This window comes from Cladosporium halotolerans (genome assembly GCF_011745625.1).
Source record: "Cladosporium halotolerans strain TM138-S3 chromosome Unknown Sca2, whole genome shotgun sequence".
Taxonomy (NCBI): Eukaryota; Fungi; Ascomycota; class Dothideomycetes; order Cladosporiales; family Cladosporiaceae; genus Cladosporium; species Cladosporium halotolerans.
The window spans coordinates 350077-372165 of record NW_027191453.1 but is presented as its reverse complement, the minus strand read 5'-3'; the positions used below and the strand labels follow the sequence as shown (position 1 = coordinate 372165).

The 22089-nt window shown below is 57.0% G+C and overlaps 5 protein-coding genes across 5 annotated transcripts; 3 read left to right on the top strand and 2 right to left on the bottom strand.

Moving 5' to 3' along the window:
- The first annotated feature begins 415 nt into the window (after positions 1-415).
- WHR41_00631 (uncharacterized protein) lies at positions 416-5598 on the top strand. Its single transcript, XM_069369237.1, has 3 exons — positions 416-811; positions 871-5184; positions 5242-5598. Exons 1-3 carry the CDS (start codon positions 530-532, stop codon positions 5473-5475), a joined length of 4830 nt encoding a protein of 1609 aa, XP_069233449.1. The 5' UTR covers positions 416-529; the 3' UTR covers positions 5476-5598.
- Positions 5599-5628: 30 nt separating this feature from the next.
- WHR41_00630 (uncharacterized protein) lies at positions 5629-7275 on the bottom strand (the record flags this gene model as incomplete). Its single annotated transcript, XM_069369236.1, has 1 exon — positions 5629-7275. The coding sequence occupies one exon, from the start codon at positions 7273-7275 to the stop codon at positions 5629-5631; it is 1647 nt and encodes a 548-aa protein (XP_069233450.1).
- Positions 7276-7882: 607 nt separating this feature from the next.
- On the bottom strand, positions 7883-9874 carry WHR41_00629 (uncharacterized protein; the record flags this gene model as incomplete). Its single annotated transcript, XM_069369235.1, has 1 exon — positions 7883-9874. The coding sequence occupies one exon, from the start codon at positions 9872-9874 to the stop codon at positions 7883-7885; it is 1992 nt and encodes a 663-aa protein (XP_069233672.1).
- Positions 9875-10347: 473 nt separating this feature from the next.
- Positions 10348-11881, top strand: WHR41_00628 (uncharacterized protein). The gene is made up of 4 exons (XM_069369234.1): positions 10348-10500; positions 10558-10758; positions 10815-11384; positions 11442-11881. The coding sequence occupies exons 2-4, from the start codon at positions 10594-10596 to the stop codon at positions 11808-11810; spliced, it is 1104 nt and encodes a 367-aa protein (XP_069233671.1). The 5' UTR covers positions 10348-10500; positions 10558-10593; the 3' UTR covers positions 11811-11881.
- Positions 11882-12188: 307 nt separating this feature from the next.
- WHR41_00627 (uncharacterized protein) lies at positions 12189-14446 on the top strand. Its single transcript, XM_069369233.1, has 8 exons — positions 12189-12794; positions 12851-12869; positions 12925-13213; positions 13273-13367; positions 13430-13594; positions 13652-14056; positions 14113-14210; positions 14272-14446. Exons 1-8 carry the CDS (start codon positions 12720-12722, stop codon positions 14362-14364), a joined length of 1239 nt encoding a protein of 412 aa, XP_069233678.1. The 5' UTR covers positions 12189-12719; the 3' UTR covers positions 14365-14446.
- Positions 14447-22089: the final 7643 nt, after the last annotated feature.

Here is a 22089-nt window from a genome sequence, read left to right as displayed (position 1 = left end):
CTAGTGCAACTCATGCATCGGCCGCAGAAACGGCAGGTATGGCGAAGCAATCCCAATGCGTCCAAAACTTTGTGGCAATCTCAATGAGACAGCCTGATCGAATTCGTTCAAATAACACTGCATATAACTTCTTGGCTCTTCATAGACATGCAATGGTATTTTAAATAAATCAGAGCGTTCCTTGTTCGTTAATTGTGCGGAAGGATGATCCTTACAACAACGCATTCACAGGTCGCATGACACAAACTTTCAGCCAAACGCCGATACCCCACTAAGCGCGCGAAGTGAGGACAACGATGACGTTCTCAGGCGCGATTCTTTTGAGACGCCGCCTCGCGGGTCTACATGTACCTTAGCTTGAGGTGCAATATACTTTAACCTGTTGTCCTCACGAAACCCGCCCTGCGTTTTCTTGCAAGTCTGTCCTCGTCCATTCTCTTTTGTACATACACGCGACAACTGCGCGTTCATATTCGGTACTTTGCGACGATCTCTTCCCACAGGAGCGACGATCCTTCACAGCGCGATTATGAGTAAGAAGGCATTCAAATCGCAGGCGAGCAGTGGTCGGTTACCCACAGGCGGCTTTGGAGCATTTGGCGGGTCGGTCTTTGGCTCGTCACAATCTTCGGTGCTATCATACATTCAAGAAGCGCCCGACTACTCAGAAATCAGCGACCCGAACGTGGTTGTCGCATTCAAGAACCTTTCCAAAAGAGATGCTACAACAAAAGCCAAGGCCCTAGAAGATCTGCTTGCAAGTACCAGTGCATCAGAGGCAACAGTGGAGGAGGGTTTCTTGCAAGCATGGGTACGTCCTCCGTCAATCAATAGGCACCTTGAGTGCTTAGCGCTGACACCTCACCTCAGGCGAAGCTATTCCCTCGCCTTGCGATTGACTCCGCGCGACGTGTACGACAACTATCCCACAATTTGAATGGCCAAACGTGCTCTAGATCTGGAAAGAGAACGGCGAAATATATGCCCAAGATAGTTGGCCCATGGTTGGCGGGGACATTCGACAATGACAAAGGTGCTGCGAGGGCTGCGCAAGATGCCCTCACTCTGGTATTTAATACCCCGGAAAAGATTCAGGGTGTCAGAAAAGCCTTCCACGAATCTATCGCGGAGTACTGCAAGGACGCCGTACTGAATGAGACTGTGCAATCGCTCACGGACGAGAGAACGGTGAGCGCCGACGATGCCCAAGCTACCTACGCGCGAGTAGTCTCGACTAGCCTTGCGCTTGTCACCAGCATTCTCAACAACTTGTCTTCAGAAGAGGTAGCACAGCAGCAGGGCATCTATGACCAATTACTGGAGAGCAAGATCTGGGAATTTGTCAGCCACGCAGACACCGGTGTGAGACGGTCAATGCACCGAATGGTACGGTCTTGTATACACAACCAGCCTGATCTCATCAAGGACAACTTGAAGGCAATCAGCACTGCCTACATTTACAAGGGCTTGCCGTCGGATCAGACCGGATCTTCTCTGGATTATGTCCAGACTCTTGATCACTTGACCAGCATTCATCCCGGCATATGGACAGAGTCTTACAGTGGAAAGAAGCCGGCTTCTTCTCGCCTAAGATCGTTGCTCAAGCATGGATCGCAAGCTGGACCAGCCGAGTTCTGGCCTGCTCTGGGCAACCTTGTCCGCAAGATCCCTGAGCAGATCATGCCCACAACCTACGACGAGCTGGCGGAGTTGATGTCAAACACTCATATTGGTGTCTCGAAGAGGGAAGACCGTTTCAATGCATCCCACTCTTGGCAGACATACGCAACTGTCGCTGACGTGGGTTCACGCAATTTGCCAGAGCCCGACCAGGATAAGTTGATGGAGAACTTTGTCCTGCCTGTGATCAAGCAATATCTTCTGCCTAAGCCAGAAATGGCGGATTGGAGCATTCCTGGTGCACGGTCTGCGTCTATCGTGTCGAAGGTCGCGCAAGTCCAACGTCTTCCGCTGGTGCTTGAGCGAGAGCTGCCCTCTCTTGCAGATCAATTGATTGAACAGATCAAGATTTCACAGCCCGAGCAGTCGAAAGACTTTGATAAGTCGCAAAAGGAAGTTGCTGCCAATGGAGAACGCTGGGCCGCTTTGCAAAGAGAGCTCACAAATGGTACGCATGACTTGCCTGACACACTGAGATCGGCGTTCGTCTCTCAAGACAGACGCCTGATCAATGAGTGCTTCGCTCTTCTTACATCGAGGGGTGGTAAGCCCTACGGTGCGGCTGCTACTGTCAATGAGCTGCTACGTTCATGCGGCGATTTGCTTGGCCGCGATGCGGAAGTCCAAACGGCTGTCTCTTCCTTTGCGGAGGAGCACCTTGCGAACTTGCTTTTCACGCCATCGCAGGGACATCTCGCATACTGCCTCTACGCTCTGTCATCTGAATCGACGTTCGATGCGTCTCTGCAGTCGGTTATCACCAGGTTGGCTGAAACCGATGCTGAGGCCTCGAGCAAAGAGCAGCTTTTAAGAACACTGTTCACTCGCCGAACGCCCGAACGGGCAGCCAGTCTTGCTCGTGAGTCAAGAGAGCTGCAAAGCGTAATCGTTGCACTATGTACTCCGAACGCAGAACGCAGCGTCCCCTGCTCCGGCCTGCTGGCCTACCTTTTACCCACAAAAATTGTCTCCCAACAATCCGTCGGAACAATTATGGACAGTTTGAATGAGGAGCTTGGCCGCGATGAGGCATCTCAAGATGCCCTGCTCTCGCTGGACCACATTGCCTCGTCATCACAGGGTGCCATTTCAGAACTCCTGGTCGGTGCCAATTCGAATACCGATCAGATGCTGACAAGTCTTCTGCGGCTTGAGAAGTCTCCAGATGAGGCTGTTGCTGATTTGGCTGGCAAACTATCTTCCAAGCTGTCTATCGCTGGCGAAAGTAACGGAGCCCTTGACAAGTTCTCCGTTGTTCGACAGAGTCTGGAATCCGTTTCCGATAGGTCGCTCACCATGGATTCAATGCTCGAGCTTACCCTGCGACTTGTTCCTGATGGCAACGTCGGTGACGTCGAAAAAGCATTGCCTGATATGGCAGCTTGGGCTACATCACTTCGTAGTGTCATGTCAACGCCCCCTCCCTCGCTTTCTCTGCTCAGCCCGTTCGGTGGTGCAGTGAATCTAATCAGCGATGGTGAGCTAGCGAAGGCCCAGCCGGCTCGAGATGCAGAAGGGCTTTCGCAAGCACTTCGCACTTCCATGTACATGGCGAAACTGCTCGTTTCAACAAATATGCAACATCAGCTCCAAGAGACCGCATCCGAGCATCTTGTCACTATCACTACGAACCTCGTCATGACAGTGCTTCTTGCCCAAGACAACTTGAGCATCCCTGGCGCCAATGCGTTATGGGTCTCAGGTGCAGAGCAAGACGCACACGTGGTCGAATTCATCTCCGAGGCCAATGCTGCTGTCAGTAACGTCCTGGAGAAGACTGCTATGCCCCAGTTGCCCGATTTTCTGAATGTCCTTGAGAAGCAGCGATCCGATTCGCATGCCTCTCCTGCAGCCTACTATGCAGCCCTTGCTTCCAGCCGCATCTGCTCTGTCGTGGTTGAACAGCATGGGCGGTCAGCTGAGGCTGTAAAGACGGGCGAAGAGACCTTGAGGAATCTTCGCAAGCAGAAGGATTTCCTTGCCACGCAGTCACATGTGGTTGGTCACGCATATTTGCTGGCTGGCACTCAGTATCTTGAACGCGTGTGCAATGAAATTGTGTCAGATCTAACCGGTCTTGACATCGGTCAGGACTCGCAAAGGGGTATGCAGGAGCTGATCACTCTCAACACCATCTTCATCTCTCAAGACGACGTGGTCAATGTGATCGCCAAGCAACGCTTGATCTTCCTCGTCAAGCACGTCATCTCTTGGCTCGAGCCGGAGAACACGATGGCTGTCAGGGCCGAAGTTGCGAAGGCGCTGGCGCATTTGCTACCGGCAATGCAGGACATCTATGGCGAGCACTGGGCGCAATTGTTGTCAGCTCTAGTCAGCTTCTGGACACGGATTGACGAGGAGGCCATCAGCGAAACCAGCATCCCCCTTCTCAATGCATGTCTCAGACTTTACAGCACTCTGCAGAGGCTTTCAAAGGTCGAGGATGCCAACGATGACCTTGTCGATGGAATCAAGGAACGACAGTCCCAAATCTCGAGCAGTCTCCTCCACCTTCTGACGTCCGCCAATGGTGTCTCGGACGAGTCTCACCAACCGCTCATGGTCACGAACCAGCTGCTCTGCCGTCAAGTTTCCCAGCTACCCGCGAAGCAGATCGAGGCCCTACAAGACACCGATGATCTGTATCCACTTATGTTGACACAGTCTCGAGCCATTCAGCAAGCTGCATTCAACGTCCTGCACGTCAAGGTACCTTCCACTCAGGAAAAGATCTCTTTCGATGCTGCGCTCGACAACAGAACGGCTCAGCTTCCAGATGAGCTGCTTTCGCTCATCCTTGATCCGCCCACTTTGGACTCGTTGGCCGATGCTTCGTTCGACCGGAACATGCCTCTGGGCCTGCAGGGTTATCTCTACAGCTGGCGTCTTCTGTTCGATCACTTCGCCAACTCCAGCTACAAGGTCAAGAGCGACTACATTGAGCAGCTCAAGGATGGTACCTACCTGCCTGGTCTCCTCAGTCTTGTCCTGGACTTCCTAGGTCACACTCGTGGCAAGCCCGTCGACGCCTCGAGGTTCAACGTTCAAGATTACCAACCTGACCAAGAAGAGACGCCTGAACGTGACGTCCAGTACCTCCTCTCCCACCTCTTCTTCCTCGCCCTCACCCACCTGCCCAGCCTGGTCAAATCCTACTACCTCGACATCCGCTCACGCCAGACCTCGCTCGCCGTCGAATCCTGGACCGCCAAATACATCTCCCCGATCATCGTCACCAGCAGCCTGGAGGCCGTCTCCGAGTGGAACGAGATGAGCGCCAAAGACGACCCGGAGTACGACAAGTGGACGATCAAGGTCGGCATGCGCAGCAAGGAAATCCACGTCTCGTACGTCGTCGACGAGCAGACCATGGCCATCAAGGTCGTGCTGCCGGACTCCTACCCCCTGGCGCCCGCGCAGGTCGTCGGCGTCAGCCGCGTCGCCGTCAAAGAGGAAAAGTGGCAGAGCTGGCTGCGCAACTGCCAGGGCGTCATCAATTTCTCCGTAAGTCAGCCCCTCCTACATCTTCAAAGCCAAACAGCTCACTGACTTGCAATGCAGAACGGCTCCATCACCGACGGCCTCTCGTCCTTCCGCCGCAACGTCACGGGCGCGCTCAAGGGCCAGACCGAGTGCGCGATCTGCTACTCGATCATCAGCGCCGACCGCCAGCTGCCGCAGAAGCGCTGCCCGACGTGCAAGAACCTCTTCCACGCCAGCTGCCTGTTCAAGTGGTTCAAGACGAGCAACGCCAGCACGTGTCCGCTTTGCAGGAACGCGTTCAACTTCAACTAGCATTTAGGGTGAGGGTTGCTGTTTGTGAGGTGTGAAAACGACGGTATCAGGCTTCAGCGCTTGATGACATAGATAAATGATAAAAGTGACTCAACGGATCAACATCATTGCAACATAAGAAAAGGTGACAATTTATATGCCGTAACAACTGGTCTATTCTAGATTCTCCGGCCTCTTGGTGGGGCTGTGCGAGCTGCTCTGCCCACCGCCGCCGTGCTGTAGAGGAGGCGCAAGATCGCCCGTTGCGACCGACAAGCTGTTGCGCATCAGCGCGCTCGTCCTGCGCTTCCGCTTCGGCTCCACGGCACCCGCCTCATCGTCCGAGAGCCCATCCTCCGCCTTGCCGGCCTCGTCCGACTCCTCCAGCATCGCGTGCGCCTGCTTCTCCGCCTCCATGCGCATCTTCGTATATTTGAGATAGTTGTAGGCCGCGATCGAGGCGATGGTGACGACTAGGCCGCTGACGTTGATCGGGCTGAGTTCGTCGCCGAAAACCGCGCCGGCGGCGGAGATGGTCAGGACTTCCTTGAAGATGCCGCAGACGGACAGGGTGACGACGGAGGTGCGCTTCAGCAGAGCGAACTCGGCCGCGACCATGAGGAAGGCCAGGGCGCCGGGGAAGAGCATGATGAGCACGCCGAGAACGGCGCCTTTGGTCTCGGCTAGCAGGCGGATGCCCTCGATTACGTCCGCGGTGCCTTCGATGGGCAGCGCGAGGACGAAGAGGGCGAGAAACATGACGGGTGTGAGGAAGAAGATACTGCTGAAGGGGTTGCTGGTAGCGGGGTTGCGGAGCAGGAGGATTTGCGTCAGGGACCAACGGAAGCCGGAGCAGAAGGACGCGGTCATGACCAGGATGAAGCCGAGCGCGTTGAAAGCTGTCTCTCCGGCGACCATCATGACGACGCCGGCGGACATGAGAAGGATGATCAGGCCCAAACGCCAAGAGGGCTTCTCGAGGCGAAAAAGGAAGGCGAAAAGGAGCACGAAGGCGAGCACGGACGACTTGCACATCGTGAAGAAAGTCAGGCTGATGAACCGTAGAGAGAAGTTTCCCAAGCCAATGTCGAGAGCAGTTGCCGTGCCGCATGGTCCGATGCGAGTGAGGTAGAACCAGCGAGACATGAGCGGGCCTTTGTTCTCGGGCGGTGGATTGCTGGGCCTCCCTGGACGATCGGCGTTTTCCTCGCTCCCCTCGACCTGCGAGTAACCCTGCGCATGCGGATCATGGCTGCCGTGTGAAGGCCTGAACTGCGGAAGGAAGAACAGCACGGCAGACGCGCACGCGAACTGAACCACCATGTGCAGACTGGTGGTGAACAGCGGGAAGTGAAAGTCCAGGTTGTCCTCCGAGAACATCCACTTGTTGTAGACCGAAATCGAGATAGAAAAGGTGTACCACAGGCCGATCAGCACCGCGTTTATCGCGTAAGTGCGCAACAGGGTTGCCTTCGCAAGCTGCTCCTCCGTCTTCGTCGTGTCGCCCGGCACTCCCGCAACCCTCGCGTCGAGCAAGGTGCTCCGCCTCTTCCGCCGCCTCCGTTTCTTCCGTTCAGCATGTGTGAGTCCCGTCTCCTCGTCGTCCGTGAGCTCGTCGTCTTCGTCTGAACGCATGTCGTTCATCTCCACGTCGGAGCTCGAAGGCCCCTGGTCCGAGTCCTCGTGAATGACGCCCGCCTTCGGTTCCATGGCCGCGTTTGAGGCGAGCGAAGAGTGTCGGTAGCCGTGCTTCACGTGTTTGCTGCCCGCAGCTTGCACGATGGAGCTGCTGCGCCGGCGATGCGTGGGGTCTTCAGCCATGACTTACCACGTGCCGGCGGCTGTCGTCGAAATAAGCACACGTGATGCTGACGGGAATGGCGTTCCTGGTGTGATGATAGGGGTTTCAAGGAAATTCGAGGTGTACGGGGCAACGGCGCATGCCAAAGGAATGAGGCAGGCGATGAAAGGAGAAATGTAGTCAAGTGATGACGGGCATTGCGGGCCCCGTTGAATCAGGTAACGTGAACTCTACGTGGATTCATGAAGGGCGGCCGTAGCTGGCCGTGCTGGCTCTGGCGTCTGGACCGAGCGCTCAGGCTCCCCGTGCGTTGGCGTGTGGGATGCGGGGAGCAATGGTTGGATCGGGGTAGATTGTGCAGAAACACCCTTGGCGTCCATGCATAAGCAAGTACCTGTGTTTGTTTGCGTAGTGCGAACCTTCCACTGACACAGCTTCAATTTCCAGCACTGTCATGGCCTCCAGCCTCGCAGTAGGATACGGCGGAAGTCTGGAAGCAACACGGATGCCACCGGACCCTTTGATAACGCGACGTCATCACTTCTCATTGCTTGTTCCATTAAAGTACATTAGATATATCCGTTCGTTCAGTCATGCCGAATTAGCACCGCCGTGCCGCTGTTTCGTTCACTCCATCTCCCAGCCCTCCCGTCTGGCCCTCTCGCGCACTCCGCTGATCCTGACTGGACTTTTGAGTGGCACGCCAAAATCATCTTCTTCCCAATCATCTTCATCACTCTTCCATGCCAGATCCTCTTCATCTTCTACGTAAAAGCTTCCTGGAACTCTCCTTGGGCTCCCAATAGGCGACTCTACAAAGAACATGCCATTGGTACCGAATGCACCGCGGGAGAATCGCGCAGCGATTCGCAACATCATTGTCACCAGATGTGCGGGTGGTCCTAGAAATACTGCGCAAGCCTTGTTGACCAGAGCAGCTGTAATAGACTGTTGTCGCAGAGCAACGTCAGTCTTTTGGGAGCGCCTCGAGGCAATGGTGGCCGAAGTCGAGGTGGATGCTGTGCTCTTTCGAGTTGGCGCATTCGTGGACGGTTCGAAAGAGGTAGTCGTGCCGCCAATAGACCGGCGGGCTTGTATGCGAGCCTGGATCGCAGCGTAAGGATCTTCCAGGGCAGTTCCACGAGCCGACGTTGCAGGCTTCTGCATTATGCCAGGTTGTTCAGCGATCAAGTTTGCTTTCATTTGTTTGCCAGAAGCCTTGTCTTGTTCCGTGAAATCCTGTGATTGGCAATTGCCGGAAAGGTTCGTGTCTCCGAACTGACGAGCTAATTCATCTTCGTTAGGGGCCGGTACTTCCTCAAGGACGACATGTTTCTCATCTTTGGGAGAAGCAGTGGGTGTTTGTTGAGGCTCATGGTCTTCCTGAGTGCTGTCATCTTCCAGAGCATTATCGCTGCTGAGATGGCTGTCTCGTCCATCGGAGGACAGATTTGTGTCCCCAGGTGTTTGCACCCATGCAGGTATGTTGTCGCCTTGTGCGGGGCTCACGGAAATTACTGGTGATTGTGCAGTACGGGCGTCGTCAGTCTCGTCTTCCAGTTCTTCGTCTGATCCACTGATTTCGTCCAGCATTTGATTCTCAGCGCCTGCGCTTGAGTCTGGCGGCGACGGTGGCAAGTCGACAGGTATCGATGAGACCCTACTCGCTTGTATAGAGCTCCGTCGGTTCACTTCAGCGCTGAATCGTACTCGCTCCGCTTTGTGGGCACGGTCGACGGTTTCCACCGCCTCCACTCGTGACCGCACACGCGAGGGTGGTGTTGACTTTACTTGCAGCTCCGGAGGTGCCGTGACAGAGCGCATCGACTCTAGAGCCCTCGGCCGTGCTCTCGAAGGTGTTTCCGTATCGTTGTCCTCCTCTTCTCCGGTCGGAGTGTCCCCTTTTGACGGCGCGTCCTCCTCTTCACCCGACGATTGCGAATTCTCTCCACTGGATTGTGCTTCCGCCTGCCTCATCTTCCTTTGCATCTCTTCCTCTTCCCACCCCTCTGGCTTCCAATCGTAAGCCTTCTGCAACTTCCACTTCTTAGCCGGTCCTTCCCTGACACTATTTCTCTTTTTAATCTTTACTTCCTCCGCAGGCAACTCAACCGTAAAACCTCGCGCGAAAGGACACGCTGTGCGTTCGTAGAAGAGCACCTTCTTGAGCGTCACCTTGAGAGCCTCCACAAGCTCCATATCCTCTGCAGTCTCTCCAGGCAACTCAATCCTGTAGTACGTCTCAGGGAGCACGCGGAAAGCGAATTTGCTCACGCCGTCCACGCACCAGCACTGGCTTCGCGGCAGGATTGCATGCAGCAAGGCGCCAGAATGTAGGAAAGAGACGGAACCAGGGACGCGGTAGATCTCCATCGGCCCGGCCGCGACTGTGGTTTCGGTAGGGTACGACCATGGCAGAGTGCCTGTGTTGTCCGTGTTCCTCGATCGCGACAGGCCAGAGCTGCTACCTGGACGGGAACCGCCGGTGTTGAATTTAATTATGCTCGCGCTTGGGTGAACGTAGAGAGTCTCAATGCCGTCCGCCGCGCCGATTTCAGGAGTTGGGTCTGCCCGAGTAGCTACTGTGAGTCTTGGTGGAACTGTGAAGGAGCGGGTCATAGCCGCCCGTCGCGTTGTAGTTTGCTCTGGCGTGCATGGAGTGGTGGGCGAGGGAGAAGTCGACATGGTCGCGTAGATCCGTGAGGCCTGCTGTATCTCAGGTCTGTTTATTGCTCACGCGACGCGGACGTGAGCGACCTAAGGGGCAGAAGATGGGCGATGTGAGGCTTCCATAGAATGTGGCGTTTCTGCTCTTCCAATGCCTACCAGGGTTCTCACCCGGCTGCAGGAATGTACACACAGTTGGAGTCCAGGTTGGTGGGGTGTGGAAGTTGTCGCTGGGAGAGTTCAAGGCGTGTGCGCTGCTGCAGGGGTGCTCCCAGCGCTGCACCGATGCATGCCCCGGACGTGCCCATGTGACTGGCCGAAAAGAGGAAGTTCCAGATCGCGAAGCTCTCGCGCACCGTAGATCTCACGAAGCTTACCGTGCGAAGACGGTGCCACAATCACGTGTACCATATACCAAGTCGCAATGTATTTTCCCCGTTTGTCGCGCATGCAAGGCGTGCATATCGCGTGTCTCAAGGGTCTGCCGTGACGGATTGAAGATCGGCCGCCTTTCCCCACAGCCGCCGCGAGACGACGCAGCAAGCCGAGAGAGCCGAGCTGGTTGCTCGCCTTACCACGTACGTCATCGTCATCGCTCGTGTGCGTGTCTTGGTCTAAATTGAAGTTCATGGCAGAGTCGTCCATTTGACGAACATACACTAAGCACCGTGATGAGCCACTTCGAGCCCAATGCCATCTTGCGTGGCGCCCAGCTCACCGTCGTGGGTGCGTTTCGCGCTCTGCAGAATCCAGGGTTGTTCACCAGCGAGCATTACAAGCAGGCAGCATTGGCCGTGTTGGCGGGCATTGTGATCAGAGTTGTCGTAGCCATTCCGGTATGGCATAATGCTCAATTCAAGGTACTCCAGATCTACCGCTGACTGAGCTCCAGACTGTCGGTATCCGCGTCCTCATATCATTCCTCGGCCTCTTCACGGATCTCTCGCAGACGACATGGGATGCCGACGTTATCGAGGGCATACACTTCATCGAGCATTCCGTCCTCCAGGTCCCCTTCTTCTTCATGACGCTCATGCGCTATGTCACTCCTACTCTCGACAACATGTTCATGGACTCCCTCGCTTGGGTCGACCAGACATACGTTCAAAAACACAAGGGTGAAAATCCGGACGATTTGAGGGCAATGTATTACCCGAATTTGCGGCAGTATGAGACGAAGGGCACGAACAGTGATAAGAACAAGGATCCGTGGGCAGCTGTGCAGTCGTTCTTGATGCGGTTCGCCAAGAAGGCTGGGATCAGTCTGGCGGTATACCTATTGTCTCTACTGCCGTATGTGGGCAGGTTTGTACTCCCCGCAGCCAGTTTCTACACCTTCAACAAATCAGTTGGATGGCAACCGGCCGTGGTGATCTTTGGTAGCGGTATCTTCCTGCCGAAGAGGTACTTGGTTATGTTCTTGCAGAGCTATTTCTCTAGCCGTACGCTGATGCGAGAGCTGGTACGTAATTGCTTCGGTACCTACTTTCGCCATTGCATGCGCTGACATTGTCTCCAGCTCGATCCTTACTTCGCCCGAGTCCGCTACACGCCTCAGCAGAAGAAGCTTTGGTTCTCGGACCGCTCTGGTGTTTTGTATGGCTTCGCCGTCGCATTCTTCGTTTTCCTGAAGATTCCTCTTCTGGGTGTCCTCATCTACGGCATCGCTGAAGCATCTACTGCGTACCTCATCACCAAGATTACCGACCCACCGCCTCCGCCGCAGGAGATGGAGGAGTTCAAGAAGAAGGATGTGAGATGGGATAACAAGCACGAGTTTCTGAGTTTGCCCCTCGACGCAGTTGATAAGATCAACGCGAGAGTCCATAAGCACAAGGCTGGGCCAGTCGATGCGGCAGGTGATGTCAAAGGCCGGCAGTTTGCGTGAGATGATAGATTGAGCTTCAGCTAGACCAGACACCTTGATGTCCAGGCTGTATAAAAGCTGTCTTCGCAGAACGTAGACCCTGCTCAAAATACTCTCCAATGGCTCGAAAACGTACAAAACGCCGTGACTTCGCTATGACGCCAGATTGTCACGTCTTTGTGCCAACAAATACCTGCGATAGAGGATTGATCTAGCTGGTGACCGAAAGCAACCTTTACTTCCTACCTGCACTCAAGAGCACTTCTCCTATCTGACAGGAATTACCGATTACCGAAAGATACCTTGCGATCTACATCCATCGAACCCAGCAGCCGGAGGACCGAGTCTCACAACTCCGCGGGAAGAAAGAGCAGGTAACCATTACTTCCACAATCAATTCGGATATACTCATCATCCTCATGTAAAAACAACCACATCACGATCTCGCTCCAAAGGAAGCGTCCCTGCCGGTATCAGCATGCCGCCAGGATCCACACAGCCCACGTACGCGGTGCCCCGCAGTCGCAGGTCCAAAGTCCATCTCCCAGCTCCCTAGCTCCACGTCCTCGACAGCCAACACTCACACCTCGCCCAATGAGGAAGGCGAATGCAGTCTGCCTTGTAACCGTATCTTGCATTCCACTGACTAATGAAGCGGAACGGCAATCGCGCATCGACGCACTGGGAGCTGGCGACCGAGATCTGACCTTCGCCGCCCATACCGCGGGCCATGGGCTCTTATCGTAGCTTACCCCTCTTCTTTCCACGTTGGCATGACAGCATTGATTGGAGAAGGGATGGATAAGTGTGGTTCTCCCTTTGTTTTCTCACTTCGAATTCCCTGATTCTCGAGTTTTGGAAACAAACGCGACCTTATCGTGCAGAAAAGTACAAGATAAACCTAACAACAGATCGCATTGGAGCTCGAAAATGCCTACTAAAGGACTGAGATACGTCAACAAGGTCAACTTGGACAAAGATGCCGCGACCGAGCCTTTCCTTCATGTATGCATACTGTCCACAATAACGAGAGCTTGAACAAATTGCTGACCACACAAAAGAACCGATGGCACCCAGACAGTATGCTGCCCAAATCTTTTTCCAGAACAACCCCGAGCTCTGACATCAAGAACAGTTCCCTTCGCCGGCACCATCAAGAACAACGAGACAGTGAAGATCGAGTGCGTCGATTGGACCGGCGGCCAGATCAAAAACAACGACTCGGCCGACGACATCAGGGACGTGGATCTCACCAAGGTCCACTACCTCAGCGGCCCCTTCGAGATCGAGACTGCCGAGCCTGGCGACGTCCTGGTCGTGGACATCCAGGATGTTCAGCCGCTCGAAGACTCGCCCTGGGGTTTCACGGGTATCTTTGCGAAGAACAATGGCGGTGGCTTTTTGGATGAGATCTATCCCAAGCCGTATGTATTTTGTGAGAGGATGGGCCTAGGTATGAACTTAACATTGACGAGCACAACAGGGCGAAAGCCATTTGGGACTTTGAGGGAATCCACTGCTCGTCCCGCCACATCCCTGGTGTCAAGTTCGCTGGGCTTATCCACCCTGGTATTCTAGGTAAGCCGACCGCGAATCGTGCCTCAAACACTCGATTAGAAATGTTCTGACAATCGAGCTAGGATGCGCTCCCTCGCATGAGGTCCTCAAAACCTGGAACGAACGCGAGGCCGATTTGATCAAGGCGTGCTCGCACATGGACCGCGACGTCGCTCTCCCGCCAGAGCCAAAGGGCGTCCACGTTGGCAGCGGTGAGGCACAGACGAAGGAGAAGGTCGGCAAAGAAGGTTAGTCGTCAAGCGCTGGGTCTCGAGATAAGAAGTCATCCTGACGGCTCTCTACAGGCGCCCGCACCGTCCCCGGCCGCCCCGAACATGGCGGCAACTGCGACATCAAGAACCTCTCTCGCGGCAGCAAGGTCTACCTGCCCGTGCACGTCAAGGGCGCCAAGTTCTCCGTCGGCGACCTGCACTTCTCGCAGGGCGACGGCGAGATTTCCTTCTGCGGTGCCATTGAAATGGCTGGTGTGATCACGATCAAGTTCTCTGTCATGAAGGGTGGCATGGCGCAGATCGGCATGAAGAGCCCCATCTACGTCCCTGGTCCCGTAGAGCCGCAGTTTGGCCCTGGCAGGTACATCTACTTCGAGGGCTTCAGCGTGGACGAGCATGGCAAGCAGCACTATCTGGATGCTACTGTTGCTTACCGGCAGACGTGTCTGCGAGTCATTGAGTATCTCAGGCGATACGGTAACAGACTCGTGCTCTGATTGAACTCCCGAACGTGCGTGCTGACGTGAGCCCAGGGTATGACGACTACCAAATCTACCTTCTCCTCTCCTGCGCGCCAGTGCAAGGTCACATAGCAGGCATCGTGGACATCCCCAACGCCTGCACTACTCTCGTACGTCCTCCTGTCCCGGCAGCTTTCTGACCTTGTGAACTTCAGAGCTAATTGGATCTAGGGTCTTCCCATCGACATCTTCGATTTCGACATCTCGATTGAAAAACCGGCTGAGAAGAGGCAGCTCGGCTCGTGTGCTTATGCGAGCTCGTAATGCGTTCGACTTCTAAAACGATAGGATGGACGGCCTTGGAACGGTTACATAATGCAAAGTAGTTTTCATGCTCTTCTCGTCAGCTCTTCGAATCTCCCATGTGATTATCCTTTGGGTGTCGATCAGAGCAGACGGTCTGTCATCGACGTATGGCCGTGTTGACGCTGCGGAACACTGCATAGCCTAGCCTGCCCTGCCGTCCTCTAGCGTCGTGTAAATTGGTCCGCAATAGAGCCGCGGCCCAACCGGACGCAAAAAAGTGAGATGCCCGGGTGGGCAAAAGTAATGCAGCTTCTGTGGATCGAACACAGTACCTCCAGATACCGCACAGAATGCTTGTTTTGACATGAAGTGAACTTCAGTCTGGCGCTCTCCCATGTGAGCTAAAGCTGCTATCACGTGATGTCATTGACATTCGCACAATATATAAAAATTCAGAACCAACAGTCGCAGTCACATCCGAGTGTAGCTCGATGAAATAGGTCGTACTCGTCCAACGGCTGGTTGACAGTGAACGTCCTGTCTTTGATAGTCCCCGAGAACCACGACAGTGACTAAAGACACTCATATCCTCCGAGAAGACGAGACCACTCCAACAAGCCCCAACAAAACAAAAACAGCGCCTACGCCCGCCGCGCCTCACCCCCCACGAACTAACACCCCTCTGCCCAAGCAATCACTGAACTCGAAGCAGCGCCTCTCTCTCCCAACCCCCTTCTCCCGACCTACCTAACTCAAAAGCCTCCCGACTCCCCGGCCCACCGCGCACTGCCGGCAGATCCGGCACCGCACCACGGACACGGAGACCCAGGCCATCGGGTTCCATCCCGTGGCAACTGCGCCTGGACGACCACCGTGCAAACGGGACAATACCGGACCGCTCGTATGCCCACCCCGTCCATGTGTCGGGGAGCCCTCCGCCCACGCCCCGATAGCGTTTTGGGCAGTGAGACAGCCAGCCCAGAGCGCAGAACGCCGCCGGGGCGGCGTCCGACCGACCGACCGACCGACCAAAGTTGACTTATCGCCCGTCAAAGCGCTCGTGAAGTCTGAGGTTGAGGTGTCGGAGGGGCGGTATGGGGTCTGTTCGGGGAGCACGTGGGAGGGAGGCTGGGTTGGGCAGCAAAGCTGGTGTTGCTGGTTTGGGGGATTGGGGGTCGAAGCGCGCCGGGGCGGACTCCGGTCGTTGATGGGATCCACCGGAGGTTGGATTTATTGATTGATGGCGGAGTTGAGGGCCGTCGTGGGGGAGTTCACTTTGGCGTTGGAGGATTATTGAGCAGACCATTGGGGGTATGGGAGGAGACTGATGATGCTTTGACGATGATGCTGATTAGTGTGGATGGGTTGATGTGATGATTGATTGATGGGCGGACTTGGGGCCCGTGAGACTTCGCTTGAGTTTGAAGAGTATTGAGCAGGCCACGATTTGCGAGCGGAGAGACAGCATGGCCGTTACGACTATCAATCGAGCAATGTTCAGAAATGTAAGATAGTTGATGTTGATACCGATTTGGCGTGTAGGCGTAGGCGCCTTTCTCCACGACAGCGAGCGCCGCTGCATCGAACGTCATCAACATGATGTCAGAACGATGCGTCGAAAACATTCGACGAGCGCACGTCAATTGCGCGACCAGCAAGGTACAAGAATTAATCTCTTGACTCTTTGCTCGACCGCAACAAGAACCCATCCACATCTCCCAACGAAACTCACAACACATCCCCAACCCCGACGCGGAGCTCCTCACAACCACAACCACACCTTCACCAACAAAAAAACAACCAACACACCATCACCACCACACAACCTACAAAACAACAAACCATGGGCCAACCCCACGACAACCCCACCCTCTCCTCCGCCGAAGCCTCCACGGGCCTCTCGCCCCTCAACACGCAACCCCCCAGCCCCCAAACCCCCCAAGTCCCCTCCACCCTGCAATCCCACAATCCAACCGCACCCCCCTCCCTCTCAACCCTCCCGACCCCACCCTTCACCCCGCTCGTCCTGCCCCTCGAACCGGCCGAAACCCGCACCAAAACGCCCTCCTCCGTCTCCCCCGCCTCCTACCCCTCCGCATCGCAGTTCGAGAACCTGCTCAAAGCCGCCGCGCGGCCGGAGGGGCCTGTGCGGGCGTCGGAGATCGCGGTTGGGGATGTCAAGTGGCCGGCGGGGTTCGAGGGGGTCGAGGGGGTGGTGGCGGATGCTGTTGACGGCGGGGTTGTGAGGGCGTTTGAGGTCGCGGAGGGGGTGGGGAAGGGGGAGGTTTGCGTTGTGGGGTTGGAGGGGGAGGGGGAGAGGGTGCTGGGGGTTAGGTTTGCGAAGGGGGGTTGAGGGATTCTTTTTTTTTTTTTTTTGAAATGTTTTGGGATGGGAGATAGACTGGGGAGAAATTGGGGTGTGGGGGGAATGGGATGGGATGGGAAATGTTTGCATGGGGGAAGTTGGGAAAGGAGGCAGAGGGTGTGTACTGGATTGAACCGGATGGGATGAGATGAGGTACCTGTTTTTGGGCGGCAAGAGCGCTTCTCGCAGCAGCGCTCGCCAAGTTTGGACGTTAGGGCTGGGATTTAGAGAAGGAAGAGGAGCGCGGAGAGTACATAGCATAGACGGGCCAGAAGTCGCAGAACCAGCAAGGGCGCCAGACGCCGCTCGTGCGCTGTATGGAGTTGCCATGTCCTGTACGCTAGAACCTTACGCAGCACGTGAGAGAATTTCATTCCCACAGCTGCAGCATGACAGACCTTGTCGCGAGCCGTTGCAAATCTCCCTGCCGTGAAGCTCCTGCAATCGCAAAGCTTCCGGGGTTAATACGAGTTACGAGTGTGGTGGTATCGCCCGTCCTGTCCGTCTCCCTCCGAAACCGAATCCAGTCAAATCGAAACCAGGCCTCTCGCCGATCGTCAGCCGCCAATCCATGGCTCCTCACCGCACGTGTGCGTTCAGAGCGGGAGAAGTGGAGTGAGAGGCAACGTCGAAGGATTCACAAGGTTCAATTGAAGAAAAAGGCCAAAAAAGCCCTCTTTCCCTGTTCCCCGCTGCGGTTCTGAGACATCAGCTCGCGGATCGCGGGCATGGGTCGCGGTGGCTTGTTTTTTGCTGGGAAGAAAGAGGAGAGAGAAGAGGACGCGGGAGGAAAGTCTAAAGAATTGCGCTCAGCGTTTCCCCCGGAACACGCTCCCCTCATTGGGCTGGCTGGGCGCTTGGATGCGGGCGACAGATCAACGTTACATGTATGTTGCATGGGTTTGACGGCACGGGAGCTGCTGTACTGTGTTTGTGTGTGTACTGCGGAGCAAGAGGGTGGGGAATCAACCGGCAGTAAGGCAAAGTTGACAGGTGCACTTTCCCCGACACCCTTTCTCTCTCTCACGTGTGAGACCTGATTTTTAGTCGAGAAGGCTGAAAGAAGCGAGTGTGGTTTTACAGTCGAGCCGTGGACGAACAGAAGCCAGAAGCCAGGAGCCAATGGATGAGAGAAAGTCAGACAGAAACAGGTCCCCCGCCAACCGGCGTGCGTTCCCCGACACCTCCTCGTCCGGCCAGGCGAAGAAAAGCGTGCGGGAAGCGTTCGCATCAAACGGCCGCTGCAAGGTAAGCTCGCTTGAGAAAGCTAAACGTGAAGAGAGCGCTCGCTCGTGCTCAGCATGTACATACGTACATACATACAGTATGAGCTCCGCAACCCTAAAGGCCTCCTGCGCGCCTTTCGCCGTCGTTCTCGTATCTCCGAGGGGCAAATCGCCCGATTGATCCCGTGTAGAAGTCCCTCTTCCTCTGGCCACGTGGCGAGGGCCAGGGTCGGTTCCTTCGGCTGGGCGCAAAGCGATATTATCCAGACGTGGTACCGGGTCGCGGACAAAGCCCCTCGCTCTAAGCGACGTAAGCCGGGACATGCGCCTTCCGCACGGCACGGCTCGCCTGCGTGGCGAGTGCAGAGAGAGACCTCAGCGATGGGGACATATGGACGAGTCTCGTTAGGAATTCGGAACGGTATGAGAAGGAATGGAATCGCGTAGAGAGTTGACTCGTTTCTCGTTGGGGCTGAGAGATACGAGCCCTATGTGCGCGCTTTGGCGGTGTTAGACGAGCTGGTTTGATCGTCGTCGGGAGCGTCGAGGTGTGTATGTAGTGACGGCGAATACGGACACGAGATTGGAGGCTGAGAGTCGCACGTGCGTGCGAAGCCGGGCGACGGGTTGATGGTGTGACGGACGTGCCCTCTTCGCCTTCCAAGAATCTTCCAGACGAGGGTACGCCGGTCAGTAATCGGCGTTGCTAATGACTCAGCCTAATTGGCGGTCTGCTCTGAACCTGGTGCATCTTGCAAACCTTCGTGAAGTAATGAGGGGCATGCACGGCTGGGATGAAATTGGAGGAGCTACGATACGGCACAGGAGGAGTGCGGGTGTCGCGGTTCGGCAGTCGTGCTGCTCTAGTTCGGGCGAGTACCGGAAGCCGTGAGGGGCGGGCAAAAGGATCAAGCAGGGCTTTCGTCAGGTGCCTAGAGTTTTGTGACCTGTCGAGTCAGCGAGTCAGGTCCGTCCGAGGACACGACCGTGTCCAGCGTGTTGGTAGGGAGAGGGGAGGGAATGATCGTCGGCGCTTTGGGCAGTACTCGATGGCAATATCGAGCAATATAGGGAACAGTAAGCAGAAGCTTGACATGCATTTCTCGACATGCATAGTGATCGAAATGCTGGTGAGGGTTTGCTGACAACACAGTATGCACAGCACAGTACCAGCCTACCAGGGGAGGTGTTTGATGAACGGGCGGGCAAGGCTGGCTTGTGAAGAAAGTGGATCGGCGCTAGTTCGAGCAAACGGCGAGGCCTTGTAGACGCTTAGCCGGATGTCTGACACGCGGTCGCAAAGCATTCGCGAGAGATGAAGCCGTGGAGGAGCCGTCACCCCGTGATGTGCATGACACACGGTGCGCAAGTCATTGCCACGTCGCACGCGAGGACTCTAGAATGATTCGGTGCCGGGCGCGGTGCTACGCGACGCGACAGTCTTGCGCAGTGCTCCGCGGGATAACTCGAGGGCAGACATGCACCGCGCCGGAGCGAGCTGCTGAAAGTGCGCGCAGGTGTCGGTGGTGATCCCCAATACAGCCACGTGCCAATCGAGGGGTTGCATCTGCGGGCGCGCTGAAGGCGTGGTCGGATTATTGTCGCTATCAGTTGGACACGGCACGGCTATTCGATTACGCGGCAACGCAGCAGCGGCAACCGTGAGGACATGCGGAAAGGAGCCAGGGGGATGCTGACTGAAGACTCGCGTGCCAGTGACGTGCAACGGCGGTGCATGCGCGAGTAGATCGCACTGTGTGTGGTGGGGTGGTTGATGAACAGCGGAATTGGAAGAGAGACTCACGGTCCAAGACGGCCGTGAGGCGGAGTGCTTCGCTGTGGGCGTCGCTGATGGCTTCTCCATGGGGAAGCTGATTTGTCCGCCGACTACACTCGCAAGCGGTCGCGGCGCGCGCGGGCCCGATACGAGACGGCGACAACAAATCGAGCCATTTTCATGATGATTGCAATGCCTCGAAGGATGCGACATCCTCCAGCGTGGCGACCGCCTCTGTCGCTTCGATGCTTTATTAGAAGCGGCAATTCCCGCACCACAGACATGCTGTACATCAAGCATCGAGTCAGAACGCGGGACGAGGCTACAAGGGTCGACCATGCAGAATGCGAGCGGTCGCGAAGATGGGCGAGGCTGCGAAAGTGAGGACACGCACGGCCAAGCGCGTCGCCGCAGTTGCGGTGTAGAATGGGTGGCACACGGCGCTGGCAAGGCCAGCGCGCAGTCGGGCAGGCACAACAGGCGCTACGAGGCGGGAGAGGAGCAGATGCGCGCGCTCATATGACGGGTGCGCAGGGCGAGAGACACACAGAACGGAGAGGTAGGGCTGCCAGGCGCGCGGCCAGGCGGTGGCGGCGGCGGCGGCGGCAGACATGCATGACGCATGCACTGCTGGCGGTCGGGCGCGTCGCAGCGCATTTGCTGGTAGCATTATTGCGAATGTGGCCATCGTCGGGATGCGGTCTGCCTGCGCGGTGGAACAGACGGGCGACGATTATCTGGGCAGCTGGGCTGGCTCCTGGGAGCGGGCTGGCGGCTGGCGCAGAGTCAGGCAGGGTGCGGCCTGAGGCCGAAGCCGAGCCGCTTGCCGGCGCGCGAATCGTGGGGCGTGTGCCCGGTAGGCGGAGTGCGATGCAGCAGGGAGTTCGGGCGGGTGGCACGAAACGGGCAGGGTGCAGTTACGATCGCGAGGCCCCGGACGGCGGCGACAGAGATCGAGGGGGCGATTGGGAGTGAGATTGGCGCTTTGGCAGGCCAGGGCAGCAGGGCAGGGCAGCAGGGCAGGGAGGGAGCCTGGAGGGGTTGCAGATACGGCGTGCGGCCAGCGTGGGCGAGGGGCTGCAGATGCGGTGCTGCTCAGCTGCTGGTGAGATGATGGGGGAGAGCATCCAAGACAGCAGGGCGAGCAGGGCCAGGCGGTGGACGAGGCGACTTGCGGTCTGTGACGGTGACGGGCAGTGACGATGCAGACCCGAGGAGCAGGCACAGCGCGCAGGAGGACGGCGGCGGCCCGGGCAGCAGTGGAGGGCGACGTGGGCGCGTGGGCGGGCACAGACAGCGAGAGACGACAGGCGTGATTGAGAGAGCAAGGCACAGACGGGGGGCCATGGGCATGGGCGTGGGCATGGGCGTGGGTGTGGGCATGGGCGTGGGCATGGGGGGGACTGCTCGGTAGACGGGCTGCCGGGCGCTGGCTATGGGCGCCCTCGATCGACAGCCTCAGGCCGCGGCGGCCTCGGATTCCAGGCGGCGGAACAGACTCGGAGCGATGTTTCAGGGCTGGCAGACAGGCGCCCGGCGCGCGCGGAGACAGACTCGAGGCGAGCGAGTGCCGAGCGCGGCCGCGGGGCGCCTGGTGGGTGAGGGCGAGTGCCGTGCTGGAGCGCGGCGGCCAATAACGATGGCAATGCAACGATGGGTGCGGCAGCAGATGCCACCACTGCTAGGGCAGGGCGGCAGGCCAGCAGCCCTCGAGCACTACAGTAGTAGGTACCTACCTTACTCCCTCCAAGCCAGGACGGCACGACAGGATCTCAAAGGGAGAGCCTCGAGATCACCAGCCCGCCGATTCGCATGCCTTTGCCCTACCTTACTACGTAGCCACCTTAGCCTCGCATCGCATATGCGGCAGCCCGCAGGCCTCCCATGCTCCACGCTCCCATGCTGCTCACCCATGCTCCATGCGCCGCCCGCCCGCCGCGCCTCGAGCTTGTGCCCGCTCCCGCCGCTTGCGCTTAGCTTGCGATCTTCGCCTCCGCCGCCGCTGCCCTGCGCCGGCCGCACGTCAAACCACTGCGCCAGCGCCAGCGCCAGAGCCACATCGCTCTCGCGGCCTTGCGCGCCCAAAGCACAAGCACCTCGCTGCGCGCACCACGCACCCACGCACCACGCACCGCGCACCACCCGGCCAGCAGCCCGCACCACGCACTTCCCACCGCTACCCTACCGCCGCCCTCACCTGTGCGAGCCTCTCGCTTACTCGTGCCAGAGCTTCGTCCACCCGTTGCTGCCAAACCCAACTGCCACTGCTGCCCATACCCTCCCGGTCTCCGGCCTGCCCGCGCGCCCCCGATCGTCTGCCCGGCAGGTAGTCCCAAACACCAGCCTTGACCGCATGGCTGCATCTTCCTCTCGTC

Excerpts from the sequence above, each read along its gene's own strand:
- WHR41_00631 (XM_069369237.1), top strand. The coding sequence starts at position 530 with ATGAGTAAGAAGGCATTCAAATCGCAGGCGAGCAGTGGTCGGTTACCC. Across the intron at positions 812-870 it reads AGGGTTTCTTGCAAGCATGG|GCGAAGCTATTCCCTCGCCT; the intron begins GTACGTCCTCCG and ends ACCTCACCTCAG. Across the intron at positions 5,185-5,241 it reads AGGGCGTCATCAATTTCTCC|AACGGCTCCATCACCGACGG; the intron begins GTAAGTCAGCCC and ends CTTGCAATGCAG.
- WHR41_00628 (XM_069369234.1), top strand. The coding sequence starts at position 10,594 with ATGAGCCACTTCGAGCCCAATGCCATCTTGCGTGGCGCCCAGCTCACC. Across the intron at positions 10,759-10,814 it reads GAGTTGTCGTAGCCATTCCG|ACTGTCGGTATCCGCGTCCT; the intron begins GTATGGCATAAT and ends ACTGAGCTCCAG. Across the intron at positions 11,385-11,441 it reads GTACGCTGATGCGAGAGCTG|CTCGATCCTTACTTCGCCCG; the intron begins GTACGTAATTGC and ends CATTGTCTCCAG.
- WHR41_00627 (XM_069369233.1), top strand. The coding sequence starts at position 12,720 with ATGCCTACTAAAGGACTGAGATACGTCAACAAGGTCAACTTGGACAAA. Across the intron at positions 14,057-14,112 it reads TGAGTATCTCAGGCGATACG|GGTATGACGACTACCAAATC; the intron begins GTAACAGACTCG and ends ACGTGAGCCCAG. Across the intron at positions 14,211-14,271 it reads CCAACGCCTGCACTACTCTC|GGTCTTCCCATCGACATCTT; the intron begins GTACGTCCTCCT and ends AATTGGATCTAG.